General features: G+C 44.6%; 1 protein-coding gene across 2 annotated transcripts in view; it reads right to left on the bottom strand.

Moving 5' to 3' along the window:
• Nucleotides 1–15,154, bottom strand: part of ADCY2 (adenylate cyclase 2) — a 278,106-nt gene that overhangs the window by 4,218 nt on the left and 258,734 nt on the right. The window contains exons 21-24 of one of the 2 annotated variants that reach the window (XM_079798318.1): nucleotides 12,563–12,709; nucleotides 11,029–11,136; nucleotides 3,221–3,335; nucleotides 1,138–1,262 (exon numbers count right to left, since the gene is read on the bottom strand). In XM_079798318.1, coding sequence (XP_079654444.1) covers nucleotides 1,138–1,262; nucleotides 3,221–3,335; nucleotides 11,029–11,136; nucleotides 12,563–12,709 — 495 coding nt within the window. The remainder of the gene's footprint in view (nucleotides 1–1,137; nucleotides 1,263–3,220; nucleotides 3,336–11,028; nucleotides 11,137–12,562; nucleotides 12,710–15,154) is intronic. The other variant, XM_079798319.1, reaches the window with a different exon arrangement.

The raw sequence follows: 15,154 nt of genomic DNA, 5'->3' as shown, positions 1-15,154 counted from the left end.
ATACAGATTTGCCATCCGGTAGGGCTTTATCTAGCTGAATACAACAGAGTTGGGGTGAAATGTAGAACCACTGCTATTTGAGGGCAATGCAAATAGAAAGTTTAGTGCGCGCGCACACACACCCACACACCCACACACCCACACACACACATCCTTTTCATTGGGAGGACTTAGTCCCCTGATTATTCTAGGTCAATGATTTCTCAACCTTCTTAATCTCATGGCACACATAAACTAATTTCTAAAATTCTGCGGCGCAACAAAAAATATATTTTTTTGCCAAACTGACAAAAAAATAGGTATTTTGATTCATGCACACCAGATGGCTACTGTTGTGTTGGCTGTTGTCACTTTTAAATTTGAAAATCTAAGGGAAAAGAGGTCAGTGCCCCTGACTAAATAGTCAGGTATTGCATGTTTTAAAAATTCTTGCGGGCCCTAGTGCGCCTGCCATGGCACATCAGTTGAAAATCGCTATTCTAGGTGTCTGGCCTGGTGCCCAAACAGGTGCACGCACTCACCACTGCTTTTCACTTGCTAGGTCTTCCCTTTCTCTCCCTTGAGTGGATCCCAGAGTTTTCCAGTCATTTCTAGATCTTCAAATCCCATTCTAGTCCAATTTAGCACCATTATATCATATCACCTGTGATTCCATCTCTCTTCCTCCCCTCTTTTCCTCCCCGCATCAGCACCCAGGGAAAGAAAGGCTGATTAGGTCTGGATTTGGTTACACACAGCCCTTCTCTCTTGCAAAACGCTTTCAAGATGTTGGTGGAGAGCAGGAAGAGGAAAGAATGGCTCTAGTCCTGCACGTTCCACTAAGGCTGTCCTATCGTGTGCTGGTTGTTGTGATCACTATGTTCACAACAGCCATGATCTTTATATCATCACAACTTTTTATTGTTGTTAACAGTGAATGCAGAAACAAATGAACATTTCCCCAATAAAAAGATTTAAGTAAATGTCAAGCTTTTTTCCAAGATTCTCAAGGTTTTTCAAGTTTTTTGGGGGGTCAAGTTTGAAGTAAATTTCAAGGTTCTTTCCTTTGTTTTAACATAGTAGTATAATTATTCTTATATTATCCACGGTTCCCCAGAGGACAGACATGACCCATGATGACTGTACAGGCTGAGCTACCTGTATTTTGTCCAGGACTCCAGTGCTGTCCATCCTACTGGCCACGTTTACGGTGTTGCCCCAGATATCATACTGTGGCTTCTGAGCTCCAATTACACCAGCTATTACAGGTCCATGGTTCATACCTGTGATGCATCAGAACTGGGTTAAGAGTCACATTATCACAACTGTCTTAAACACAAAAGTCTTACAGAACCATCTTGAATCATCATTATTAAATGAACATTACCCCATATAACTCTAAAGTTGGGGGTTGGGGGGAGGGGAGAGAGCCTGGGTGGATTATTGCTGGCAATGGGTGATCTCTACTTAACTGCAAGTGTATGCTCAATTTGTGATCCCCATTAAATGACTGATTCTGAAGCTTAACATTCAGAAAAGGGCATTATGAGTGAGTCTGGCTCTTACTTGTTTCATCACTTTTTGTGGGGAGTGGGTAATATTACCCATCTGATTTTCTACTGTGACCTGCCACTGGATGGCACCATGCACAGAGGTAGAGCAGGGAAGCTGACCCAGGAGAGGCTGAGGGTTTGGGCAAAGGGAGACCCAAAGTCCAAGAGAAACACTGAGCGTAGGTTTCCCTAGAAACCCAAAAGAGCTGGCATGTGGGGTGAATGTTTCATTAATCAATAATCAGTGTGAAGTAGGCTCTCAATAAATACCTACTGAAGGAGGTCCATTCCGTTGCTCACAGTAATTTGGAAAACACTGCTAAGGTCCAGACCAAGTCCACTGTGCTTTGATGTAGCACAGGGGACCGGCAAACAATTGTCCCTGTTCCCCCTCCCAGTGAAGGGCAATGTGATTTGGTCCATAAATGTCTGACAACAGAGGGGTCATTCCGCAAGGTGATAGATTTTCTCTTTTAAAGGCGGGTAGTGTGAAAGTTTCAGGAGCCCATTTTCCAAGTTACCAAACAATAAAGAATCTCCAGGGTGCAAGAGACACCTGGAGTTTGATGTGGTCAGCAGCGTAATGGGCAGCCCTTCTCCCCTCTGTATATGGCAGAGCCTGGGTCAAGTCCACTGTGCATGGAGGTGAGAAAGTATAAAGAGAAGTGTGTCCAGGTTCTGACAATTAATAGGACACACAGAGCGGAGAGTCCCATTTGCTCAAAAAATGTGAAATATTTCTGGGTTGAAAAGAATATATGCAGAGCAGAGGAAGAAATAGCTCTAAATATCAGGATTTTTAAAATAGTTTGTGCAAGAGAAGTGAAAGGCCATTCAGATGGAATGTGTTAAAAGATCTACTCTTATGTGGACTTGCTTTCAGAAGGAATAAAATACGTTGCCAAGAAAAACATACAATGGTCAAAGAAGTTCTTACAAACCCTGAATGGCTGGAAGTAACGGCAACCTCACAAGGCTGCTGTGCTACCCTCAGGGCTGAACACATTTTTTTTTTTTTAAATAAACACTTGTAAAAGGCAAATAATCACGAGACATGCTAAAGAATCAACTTAAAGTAAGGAAAGAACTTATTAGAACTTTTTATTTTATTTGAAAGAAAGTTGGATTTTTCTCTTAAATTTGAACATCCAACCTGAAAAGCTATAGCTACTTCAGAACCTAGGACACATGTTTGGCGTTCTTGTAGGTGCGTGGCTATTTTAACAATTCTAAGATGCACTTAACAAAATTAAAATTAAAATTAAAATTAAAATGTTTTTACAACTCTGAGGCCTAGAGGCATTTTCTAGCTTATGATGGGTCCTAGTTTTAGAGACAGAGGCCTACGAAACAATGAAGTGGCTTAGTCAGTGGCTTCCATGAGCTCCTCAGGGAGGCAAAGCCTTAGCCTCCCAGAGGAGCTCATGTAATCCACCTCATGGTCCAGTTGTTAAACCTGGGTCCAACCTAAGGCGGTAATTTTTGTTGTTGTCGTCTAATAATTTATGCCAAAGTGCCTGAGGGGCTCTTAGCTTCCCTGAGCCCTCCCAGCTGCAATCCAGTCCTGCTGCTCTAAAAGCACATTTGTCACGGTCCTACTTCAACGCAGGGATTATCAACATTTCCTGGGAACTCGTCCTTACGCCACGGCTCCGCCACAGCTGAAACCCAGTCTCTGCTCAACGTACCCACTCGCAGCTTGAAGTCATTGAAGGAGTGCTTGTTGATGGCGTCCAGCTTGGCCACCAGCGCGAAGGCGAACTCCACCATGGTGCCGATGTGCATGTACTGCCTGTCGGGCTCCTGAGGGAAAGGAGACACATGCAGGTGGGTTAGGGCTTCACAAGCTGGGGAGTATTCCCTCCAGTCTCACACCGGGGCTCCACTTAGAAAGGGACACATGCAAATTATGGCCCCGCAATGCACTGTAGACACTGGTGAGAATTAAATCTCATCCCTAGGAAGCACTGTGTGCGAATTCATTTTTGTGGCCACGAGGAAACGTGAGACACTGTGGAGGGCTCACACTGTTTTAATTCTGGGGAGGGGCTGGCTTCTGGTTCTCCATTTGACCCTCACACCCACTCATCCCCCTTCTCTGCTGGGTTCTGACATGGGGATGCTGCCCTGTAGGAACTGCCCCTTCCTTGTCCCCTAGTTTTCTGTTGGACTGACCCATGGGAGGGCCAGCGGGAGAACAGAGGGTGGGCAGAGGGAGGTAAGGGATTCACTCCTCCTCTTCCTCACTCCACACCTGCTACAGTTCTCCCTGAGTCTGCAAACACCACTCCCTTCTCTGTCCTTTTGGGGGAGTGGGTGTTATGGGCTGAAATGTGTCCCCCCACGAAACTCATCTGTTGAAGTCATGAGCCTCTAGTACCTCAGAATGTGTCTGTATTTATTGATAGGGTCTTCAGAGGTAATTATGGTCAAATTAGGTCATTAGTATGCTGACCCAGTATGACAGGTATCCTTATAAAAAGAGGAAATTAGGACACAACCAAACACAGAGAAAAGGCCACGTAAAGACATAGGGAGAAGACAGCCATTTACAAATCAAGGAGAGAGGCCTCAGGAGAAACCAGTCCTATTGACATCTTGATCTTGGACTTCTGGGCTCCAGACTGTGAGAAAGTAGATTTCTGTTACTGGAGTCCCCCAGTCTGCATTACTGTGTTATGGTAGCGCCAGCAAACGAATACAACAATTTTCTGCCTTTACTGTCCCTGGGTGGTATATCATGCTTTGAGCAATGGAGAGTGATCATATTATAAAGCTGAAAAAGAAGGGAAGTCCAAGGTTTTCAGTAGGGAAAATTTCAATTTCTATTTACTCTGAATATATGTTTATTATTCCTGCTGCTAGTTTATATTTACCATTAATTTGTAACATTAATTTACCATTAATTTATATTTACTTTTGAAGTTCATCTTTTAAAAATGTCTATTTTGGGTTAATAGATCATTTATACACACACACTACACACACACACCACACACACACACACACACACACACACACAACATACTAGGAACCTAGCATGCAAAATTGCGCGGCCCTGCCCACCCACTGGCCACCCTGCTTTGACACCTGAACCTCTCTCCATGCAGAGCTCCAGCATGCCTGGCCCAGCTACCGACCCCTTTGGCCATCTCTGGCTGCTTCAAGCCCCACCCTCAGTCCCTCCAGTCGCCTCAGGCTGGTCCCGCCTTCTCCGGGCGCCTCCCGCTTCCACCCCCTCTCCAGAGCAATGCAGCACTCTGCCCTGTCATGGCGCTGGAGGAGAGTGTGGAAGCCTCCCGCCTGCTGCGCTATGCTCCTTCCCCTGGCAGGTGGGTGGCGGGGCGCTCTGAGTGCGAGCGGTGGGTGGTGAAGGACTAGTGAGGGGGGTGCTACGGGCTCTCACCCCCACCCTCCCTGCACGAGATGGTCCCGCCTCCTCTGGGTGCCTCCCCACTTCCACCCTGCCTTTGGAGCAATGCCCCGCCATGCACACACAGGCAGCCTCCTGCAATTGGTCGTTATGCGTTATGGAGTCTGACCATTAGCATATTAGCTCTTTATTATACTATGTAATAAAAGAGTAATATGCAAATTGACCATCACTCCAACACACAAAGATGGCTGCCCCCATGTGGACACAAGATGGCCGCCACAAGATGGCCTGCAGCGGAGGGCAGTTGTGGGTGATCAGGCCAGCAAGGGAGGGCAGTTGGGAGGGACCAGGCCTGCAAGGGAGGGCAGTTGGGGGCAATCAGGCCAGCAGGGGAGGGAAGTTGGGGGGAACTAGGCCAGCAGGGAAGGGCAATTGGGGGGAACTAGGCCAGCAGGGGAGGGCAGTTGGGGGGGACCAGGCCTGCAGGGGAGGGCAGTTGGGGGGGGGGACCAGGCCTGCAGGGGAGGGTAGTTAGGGATGACCAGGCCGGCAGAGGAGGGAAGTTGGGGAAACCAGGCCAGCAGGGGAGGGCAGTTGGGGGGGACCAGGCCTGCAGGGGAGGGCAGTTGGGGGAACCAGGCTGGCAGGGGAGGGTAGTTAGGGGTGCCCAGGCTGGCAGGGGAGGGCAATTAGGGGCAATTTTGCCAGCAGGGGAGCAGTTAGGTGTCGATCAGGCTGGCAGGGGAGTGGTTAGGGGGTGATCAGGCTGGCAGGCAGAAGTGGTTAGGGGCAATCAGGCAGGTGAGTGGTTGGGAGCCAGCAGTCCTGGATTGTGAGAGGGATGTCCGACTGCCCGTTTAGGCCCGATCCCACCAGTATCGGGCCTAAACGGGCAGTCGGACATCCCTCGAGGAGTCCCAGATTGGAGAGGGTGCAGGCTGGGCCGAGGGACACCCCCCCTACCCCCGTGCACGAATTTTGTGCACCGGGCCTCTAGTTATGATATATATTTCCTGAAATGTTTTAATGTACATGTCCTTTATGTTCCTGCTCCCCCAGAGTTGAATGGTTGGGTGCACTAAGGTAGTTTGGAGCATAGCTTCCATTCAGCCTGGCTGATGAAATGAAGTCCCAATGCTGATGGCAGGCTTATGGGACATGCAGCCATCTTAGCCCTAAAATCAATGTGGCATTTCCCTTAAGCCTGTCTTATTCACTCGTTTGTGGGCTCCACAAGGCGGGAGACGATGTTCTGGTAATTTGTGCCTGCACACCAGGATAAAGTATCTGATATGCAAGAAGCATTTGGTACATGCTCACTGAATGGCTACACTTAGGTGGACCATCGGGTAGCAGAGGAAGTCATCAAGCTTTGGTGGGAGGTCAAAGCCAACTAACGCTCATCTGGGGAGCATACACCCAGGAGGGATCATTTACGAGTCCACTGAGGTGGATGAGGGCTCCAGAAGAAGCAAAGGAAAGGGAATATTACTGGGGTAGACTGGGGAGTGCCCTCAGTTGGGACAGGCATCAGTAAGGGGCAGGGGAAATGCTTGAGAGAAGAGTAGCAGAAACAGACCACCAAGTGTCACACATGACTTCTGAGATGAGTCCAAAGAGGAGGCACCTGGTGGCCTTGGGGGAGCATTCTCTATGGGGATGAAGACAAAACCAACTTTGATGATTGCGAAAGGGATGTGTAAGAAGAAAACAGGGACTTTGAACATAACCTGATATTCAAGATGACAGGGAGATGAAGAAAACCAAGGTAACAGTTAAGGAAAAAGGAAAATGACAATAGGATTATTCATCGAGTCCACACAGCATTTTAATAACAAGAGCAAAGAGAGAGAACACTAAGGCAGGGTTCCCACCTCCGGCACTGCTGACATTCAGGAGGGATAGTTCTCTGTTCTGGGGATTGTCTATGCCTTATAGGATGTTGAGCAGCATCCCTGGCCTCCACCCTTCCTGTTGTGACAACCAAAAGTGTCTCTAGACATTGCGAAGTGTCCCCTGGCGGGCAAAATTGCTCCCAGTTGAGACCACTGCACGGAATAAAGTAAATGTGAATGTTCTCGTTTAGAAAGATTTCTTCCTTTCCTTTGGTAAATTACATATATCTACAAAAAGTCAAATGAAATCCTACTGTTGCCATAAAACCATAGCTTAAAACCGTGGAAGAAAAACCAAACAATTTAAAACATTGGAGCTACGAAGCAGACTGCCAGCTAACTTTGATGGAAATGCAGTCATTTCTTAAGAACAGTTTTCCATCAGGGCTTGCTAATGTTTCCTTTCTCAGGACTTAGAAGAAGACAGTTTGGAAGTTTATGCAGTCACTTGGAAAACATCTTGCTCCTTAATGAAGGACAAACTGTTAAACCAACAGGCAGAACCCTGTGCAGTAAAAATCGCCACCATCCTAGCAAGGACGACCGATTTGCTTTTTTCCCCAACCAAGGGCCAGCAAAACAGCCCCACTCCCCGATAAATTATCGCCCGGCCTGTTTTCCTGCAGTGGGCCTTACCCTGGAGGTTTGACATGACCTAAGTAGTAAATGAAGAGACTGTGTTCTGGGAGTGGGGTTTAAATCCAACGTCAATAACTCATTTGGGCTTAGTAAACCCTGGACAAAATTATGCTCAGTCTCTGGAAGAGCTCAGTTCATTTCAAGATGTCGCTATACCTGAGCTTTTGATAAAGCTTTGATGGCAGTGAGAAGCACCCCCTTCTCCCATGATCTAAATAATTTGTTAGCTATCTTGGAATATTTTAATGACTTCCAGGCACACAGTGCACACGGTGAGACAACACGTTTGCTTTTGTGGAACACCTTTTGTGAACTGTGTGTTTTGGAAGTTGCTCCAAGCAAGGACAACTGCTTAAAGTAAACTGGCATTTGTCTGACTCTGAAGATTGAGAACTGCTATCTAAGGAGCACCATGTTCTGTGCCTGGGGCTCCTGGGGTGATCTGACCAGACCTCTCTGTCCTCCAAAGGACATCAGCCCTCTCCCAGGTGAGCTGAGGACCACAGCACGGAGATCAGCCGGCTCAGTGGCTCTGAACACCGGAGATTCAGGCACCTGTCAGAGAACAGGACTCACACCTTCCCAGTGTCTATCAAAACTCAGAGGCGCTGCATAACATTTGTGCAATGCAGCCCGATTGTTATGCCATCATGGATCCCTCTAGATTCACTCAGCTTGGATTAAATCGGACTTTCACTGTTCTCCACCTGATCTCACTCTACAGAGAATACGCTTTATTAAAATACACATTAAGGGATGTACTGGCAAGTATCTCTGCCCCCAACATTTTAAAGCATTTTCCATGAGGGAGGTACCGAGCACATGGCTCACCACAGACCCATTGTCATGGTTACAAGGGCCTCTGTTCGCACTTGGGACAGGGTCCAGTGGAGCTTCCAACTCTAGCCTGACTTGGCCTGGTTTTCAGATACACTAATGGTTTCATCTACCAATTTTCAGGAGAAGCTGGAAATGATATTTTTAAATGAAATGTCCTTTTTTCTAAAAAAAGAAAAAGTCTTCAAGTCAAGGAAAACACCTGTAAGCACAAATGTGCTATCATTGCCTGAAGTCTAAAGGTCATAGCAAGGGTCAAGCAGGGGCTGCAGTGTGGGGACTGGAAGAGAGTGAGATCCCGACAGTAAAGCGAAGGGCAGACCAGGGGCAGGGTCCCCACTGCTTCCCACCGCTGACTTCATCACAGAACATCTACTGACCAAGTGTTCGTTTGTGGAATTATGAGAGCGGGCTTAGAATGCAGGCCCATTCTCAAGTTAATATTCCATTTCTTGACCAGTGAAAACAGCAGTCACTTGTTACACATTATGCAACCAACATTTAGTCATGCTGTATTTAAGCTTAGAACTAGAACACATTTTTTTTTCTTCATTTGAGAAGCACAAACTAAGGCAGCAAAACAAAGGCAGGAATGAAAGCCCTGCCCGACTAGGTGGCAATAGGCTCCGTGCATTTCTTCTCCCGGTTGATATGTGTGCTGCAACCACAGGAGAAAATGCAGAGGTGTCACAAATAAAGAGGAATTTCAAAAGGCTTTTGTCCAGATAACTTTGCCTCTTTTGGGATTTAAGGAAAACACATCAATCCTCTAGAAACCAATTTGTTCTGCAAATTAAAAGTCATTTGTTGCCAAATGAAATATTTGGCTAAACAACAAGCAGAAAGTTGTTTCATTTATAAAAATCAAGTCGAATATGTTTTGTTTATAACTAGAGAAACAAGTGGATGTGTTGCAAAATGCAAAAGTGACTTTCATTCCTTATAAAAATAAGTAATATCCATATTAATATTTATCAAGCATATTATTTCCCCCCTTTAGAAGACATTTGCTGAACTTCAAATTACTTGTAGGATGACCTTACAAGATTCCACTTAAACACTCTAAACAAAAGTAACTCATATTGAGTAAAATCTCCCTGCATGGACATGATGACACACCACATTTCATTTATGTCCAAAAGCCCCTTATATATGGTCTCTTGGAGGAGACAATGGTATTAACATGAGAAACAGTGCACAAACCACAACTGTATTATTGTTGCTATTAGCATTTACCTTACCACTCTGTTCATGAGTCTACTGAGTGTTTTGCATGTTCATGTAGTCTTCCTAAGCCTTTTGAAGTGGGTATGATCCTCATTTTACATATAAGGACACCAAAGTGCAGAAAGCTTAGCTATTATAGTAATAAGAGCAGTCTCACTTGAAAGTTAGACTATTTCCACTTGTTCACCCGGAAAAATGCTAATGTAGTCCTAGCTGGTTTGGCTCAGTGGATAGAGCGTCAGCCTGCGGACTGAGGGGTCCCAGGTTCGATTCTGGTCAAGGGCATATGCCTTGGTTGCGGGCACATCCCCAGTGGGGGGTGTGCGGGAGGCAGCTGATCAATGTTTCTCTCTCATTGATGTTTCTAACTCTCTATCCCTCTCCCTTCCTCTCTGTAAAAAATTAATAAAATATATTAAAGAAAAAAAAGAAAAAGAAAAATGCTAATGTACATTTCACACTCTATTCTCTGCCCATGAATGAGAAGAGAGAAAAGAGGACCCTGTACTAATGTTCCTGGAAAAGGGAGCTGTTTTAACACTGCTGCCCCTCTGTCCCTCTCTCACTCCACCCATGGGAGGTGGGTCTGGGAGAGGAAGCTGAGCATATGTGGCTCAGCCCTTTGGAGGACCCCACCTGCTTTCAGCAAGCGGTGCTCTGATAAGGTCTTGTTGTCTGTGTTGCACCCACCACCTCTGTCCCACAGCAAACCTGTGCTGGTGCCCGTCAGGGAGCCCACTGTCCTAAGGGGAAAGGGGGTCTGGGTTAGGAACCCAAAAGTTACATACATATATCTATACACACACATACACACACAGAGAAACAAAACACAACAAAATGGGAAACCCCCTAAAAAATTCTAGATGACTAAAGATTCTCAATTTAGTCCAATCAGCTTTTAAATCAAATTTCTAATGGCCAGCTTGGTTTTGGACCACATGTTTGTTTGTTTATTTATTTATTTATTTATTTTTTAAAATATATTTTATTGATTTTTTAAAGAGAGGAAGGGAGAGGAATAGAGAGCCAGAAACATCGATGAGAGAGAAACATCGATCAGCTGCCTCCTGCACACCCCCCACTGGGGATGTGCCCGCAACCAAGGTACATGCCCTTGACCGGAATCGAACCTGGGACTCTTCAGTCCGCAGGCAGACGCTCTATCCACTGAGCCAAACCGGTTTCGGCAGACCACATGTTTTTAACCAAAAGATCAGCAATCATCCTGTGATGAGTCACCTTTAAGTAAACAGCTCTAATCCTGGTTTTGTATATTTATCTGGTATCAAGCAACTACTGGATTGGTTAGACTTTTCTCTCCCTGTCCACCAGAAAAAGTTCAGTGGACATATCCTCAGAAGTCTCCAGAATTCTCATCTTTTCTCATAAGACCTTAATCATTGAGATTTACGTGTCCACACAGAACAGTTTATAGTCATTGCATGACGGTTTTGGCTCCATGGATGACCTATAGGTGGAGCCGAGGCTCACATGTGCCCTTGTATGGCTGACATGTCTGTACCTGGGCATGCTCCTGGCTGGGCACAGCGCTCAGACCTGTTGCTGCCATATATGTGCTGCCGATGGTCTTGATCTTTTCAACTCCACTGAATTTTGGCTTGGACAGCAGCTGTGAGGCAATGACAATCATTTAAGTTATTCAGTCGAGTGCTGACCCAAGGTCTAGTGCTTTCAAGAGACATTCTCAAATTCTAGTTCACAGTAATAGTAATATGAGATGTTTCAACCACTGCTTATTCATCCTTCAATCTTGGGTTTTGCCAGGAAATAACATTTCATGAATTTCACAAAGAGCTTGTCCTTGGAAGGAAATGCAGTATAATGATTTACTTCTAATTAATATGAGTTATATTTCAATATTTGCCAGTGAAGGAACCAATATTAATTATGATGCATGTGATAGTGGCTTTAAATAAGGGAACAAGTGAAAGAAATTCTGGAGGTTCATATATCTGCTCAGGAGGATAATGGGATCAACTAAAGTCTGAGACATCTTCCTGACCCTTCTTTGGTACTTCTGTTTTCAAAGAAGTTTCCTTCAAGATTACATCTCAGAGAATTTAAGATAAGTGAGCCAATCCTCATACCATTTATCTAAAAGACAGTCCAATCTAAAAGACCACTGTCACTCATCCGCTGGTACTGGGGAACATTTATTTTGCTGAGGGGAACTGAAGGAAATATGCCACCATTTTTCACTAAGAACCTGGCAATATAGTGGAAATCTCTAGTTATCATTACTTTATCATGAGTCTTGAGTCAACCTCATGGTGATGGTGATGGTAGTAGAGAAATGTATACATCCCACAAGACATTTAGAAAGTTGGCCTGAAATCATCACTGTATTTCAAAGTTTCATGAATCATGATAAACATGTTCATGAATGTCAATTTTCCTATATTTTTCATAATATTTATCAGAATAATGTAACAGCAACATTCTTAAAACCAGAGGTGTGTTTGTTCTTACCAGAAAACAAAACACATTATTCTTTATGTAGGCAGAATATTGAAAATTGAAAAATGACATCTATTTCAAATTTTAAAACATATACGTTGTCCCTTCTAAAATATATTATCTCAGGTACATATTGCTTTTTCAATAACAAAACATGTCATCCATGCACAGTTCAAGTTGATATCTGACTCAGATCTTGGAATATGCACAGATAGGCTAATAATTTATGATAAATAGATTAATTATACTTTTATATAAAATTGATGGACAAATATTTTCTTTGGAGTCAAGCCTTTTGAGAAAATTCATGAGCACACTGTATAGGTATTTTATTGAACAGATTTGGTAGTTGTTCCTAGCAATCATACCTTCTCATAGATAAAATACATTTGTCACTCCAAATTTTTCAGAGAGCTAAAGAGAGCAATAGGCTTTAACTCCAGCCATGAGAAATTACACCAAAGGAAAAGTTTTAAGATCTACCATGATGAGCAACTTCAGGTGTACTGGCCTTGGGATTGCCCAAGGGTGGGACTAGGGCTACTCTTGTCCTTCAGGGGTCACTATCAAGTACCTACATCATCAAAGTCAGCAATAATCTCATTCAGGAGCCGTAGGCATTCCAAGCCCTCCTTGTTGACATCTGATTCTGTGTAGAATTCTTTGAAATCCGGAATGGAAGCAAACATAACACAGACGCATTCGTAGGACTGGTGGTATAACTCCTGCCAGAGAAAAAGAAGAGCTCAGCACCAGAAAACCTTTCAAACACATGCTCTAATGCATGTGTTTCTTTACACTAGGATTGGTAAAAAAAGTCACCCAGTGCCCCACATCACCTGTCCCACCCAATGCCAGGCCCATTCCAGACACTGGCCATTGATCACAGGGGAAGGGTTCTAATGAGCTGGATGTAGGCTCAGAATCCTCAATCTGCTGACACCAGCAGCTAATATGAAGAACCCTTCTAGTTAAAGCTCTCTTCCATCTCCAACTTGGGTCTCTCTCTTACAAGAGACCACAGACTTCTGGTTTAGGGAAAAGTTTCCTTTAAGCAACTGAAGGGAAACAAAATGATTTCCCAAACCACTACATTGTTCTAAAACGACTCCTTACGGCTTCATTCTTTGTATTGAGGTCCCGATGCATTTTCCTTTTTAGGGTCTCCTGAAAGGAGCAAATGAAACTCATCAAGTTACTCCTTAGTTGATCAGAAGGGAGCAGTGAAACTCCTCAGGCTATGTCTCATATTGCATTAGATACCAGCAATATTTAATGCAGATATCTGTTTTTAAATAGAAAGAGGCTCATAGTTCTTTGTCCATGGACACGAATAAAATTACAATGTCTTGTAAACACAATTTCAAGGTGTTTCCATAATTTCCCCAACATATAGTTAATCCCCCAAGTTCAGTGAAAGTTTCTGAAAGGGAGGGTTGTTATGAGGGTGTGTGGGATAATCCTAGGAATGAGGATCTGCCCTCCCCATAGTGTTGGCTCATCAGGGCACTCAAATAACCCAACAAAGGCAGTATGGCCAGGTGCCTTGGTGGTGCAGCACATCATGGGAAACGTTCCTTACTCCAGGGAATGTGAGGCTAGTTCTGAAAAACAAGATGACCATCATCTGAGTGAGGAAAGAATGCTAGCAGCTGGTGCTTCCGGTGTGCCTGGCAGGGTGAGGAAATCCACTCTGCATGTATGCTATCAGTGAGTTCTGTCCTCTGGGGCAACCAGATGAATCCCCTGGTAGAGAGTGAGCACTCCAACAGCACCATAGCTCCAAGGTGGCCTCTCAGAAGAATGTTCTTCCCCCACTGAGGTCTCAAAACAAACACATGAGGGCAATGGTGACCCATTGAAGGTCACAACTACTCCCTGGAAAAGCTAGACTCATGTAATCTTCCTGTTCTCAGGGCCAACCACCTCGTAATGCCTTCTGTTACTGGCTCACAATTCTGTACACAACACACGGAAGACAGAATCAAGGTTTCCCTTTTCTACTCTGCTCTGAATATGGTTGAGCTGGCTCATTGTGCAGACCTATACTTTCTCCCTCTGCAAAGTTGTTTTCGTGAACATTCATATCCTGGGAAGACAACTGGTGGCATTTGTGATTTCCAAGCTTAGGTTCCAGTATGCTGACTAAGCTAAGGATTCAGGGTAACAGATAACTCCCTAGGAGCCTGTTCTAGTTAAAAATACCAGTTTTTATAAACACAGGGTAGCCCGGCTTATGGGTCTCAGTGGTTGAGTATCAACCCATGATCCAGGAGGTCACAGTTTGATTCCCAATCAGGGCACATGCCCAGGTTGTGGGATCAATCCCCAGTAGGGGACATGCAGGAAGCAACTGATCAATGATTCTCATCATTGATGTTTCTATCCCTCTCGCCCTCTCCCTTCCTCTCTCTGAAATCAATAAATTCATATTTAAAAAAACCCCATAGTATAAATTCAACTGACCTCCCTGCTCTTAAGTAAAAGGGGTATGTGTAGGAAGGCAAGGGTATATTGTTTATATCCTGAATTTCTCTGTAGTCTGCTGACATCAACCAGAGTGACTCTCTGAGGAATGATGATGATGATAAGAATAAGCATGAAAATCACCAGCACTGACTGCTTGCTGTATGACAGGATGAGTGCTCTTACATCATTAATGAAAACTGATGGTTCCTTCTTAATAGATGTAGTGACACCATCATCTATGACCAATATGTAACTTGGTTGCTGAGTAACCTACTGAATGTAGAAAACATCAGGAGAAATAGGAAAGTGAATGGTCTGTGGCCAGTCATACCTGCTGTGGGACCCGGGGCTGGCTCACATGCCCAGCACACTTCCAGTAAGATGACAGTGACAGTGTCCAGTATCTCACCCCACCACCTGGCACTTCAGAAAAATACTGTTCCAAGCCTTTTCTCTCAAGGTTGCTTTGTACTCTAGCACCACCACAATTGAGCTTATTTATTAAGGAGTTCATCCATCTATATAGGTTCCCTGATCCCTCATCTATTCCCAACCTCATTAAAAATTTCCTAAGAACAGGACTGCACCTCACACATCATTGAGACTCCACTGTTCTCAACCCAGGCCTTCGCACACAGTGGGTGCTCAAATACATGTTTCTTTTTCTTTTTTTAAAAAATATATTTTTATTGATTTTTTAC

Source organism: Cnephaeus nilssonii (assembly GCF_951640355.1).
Source record: "Cnephaeus nilssonii genome assembly, chromosome: 2".
NCBI lineage: Eukaryota > Metazoa > Chordata > Mammalia > Chiroptera > Vespertilionidae > Cnephaeus > Cnephaeus nilssonii.
This window is presented reverse-complemented; position numbering and strand designations above follow the sequence as displayed.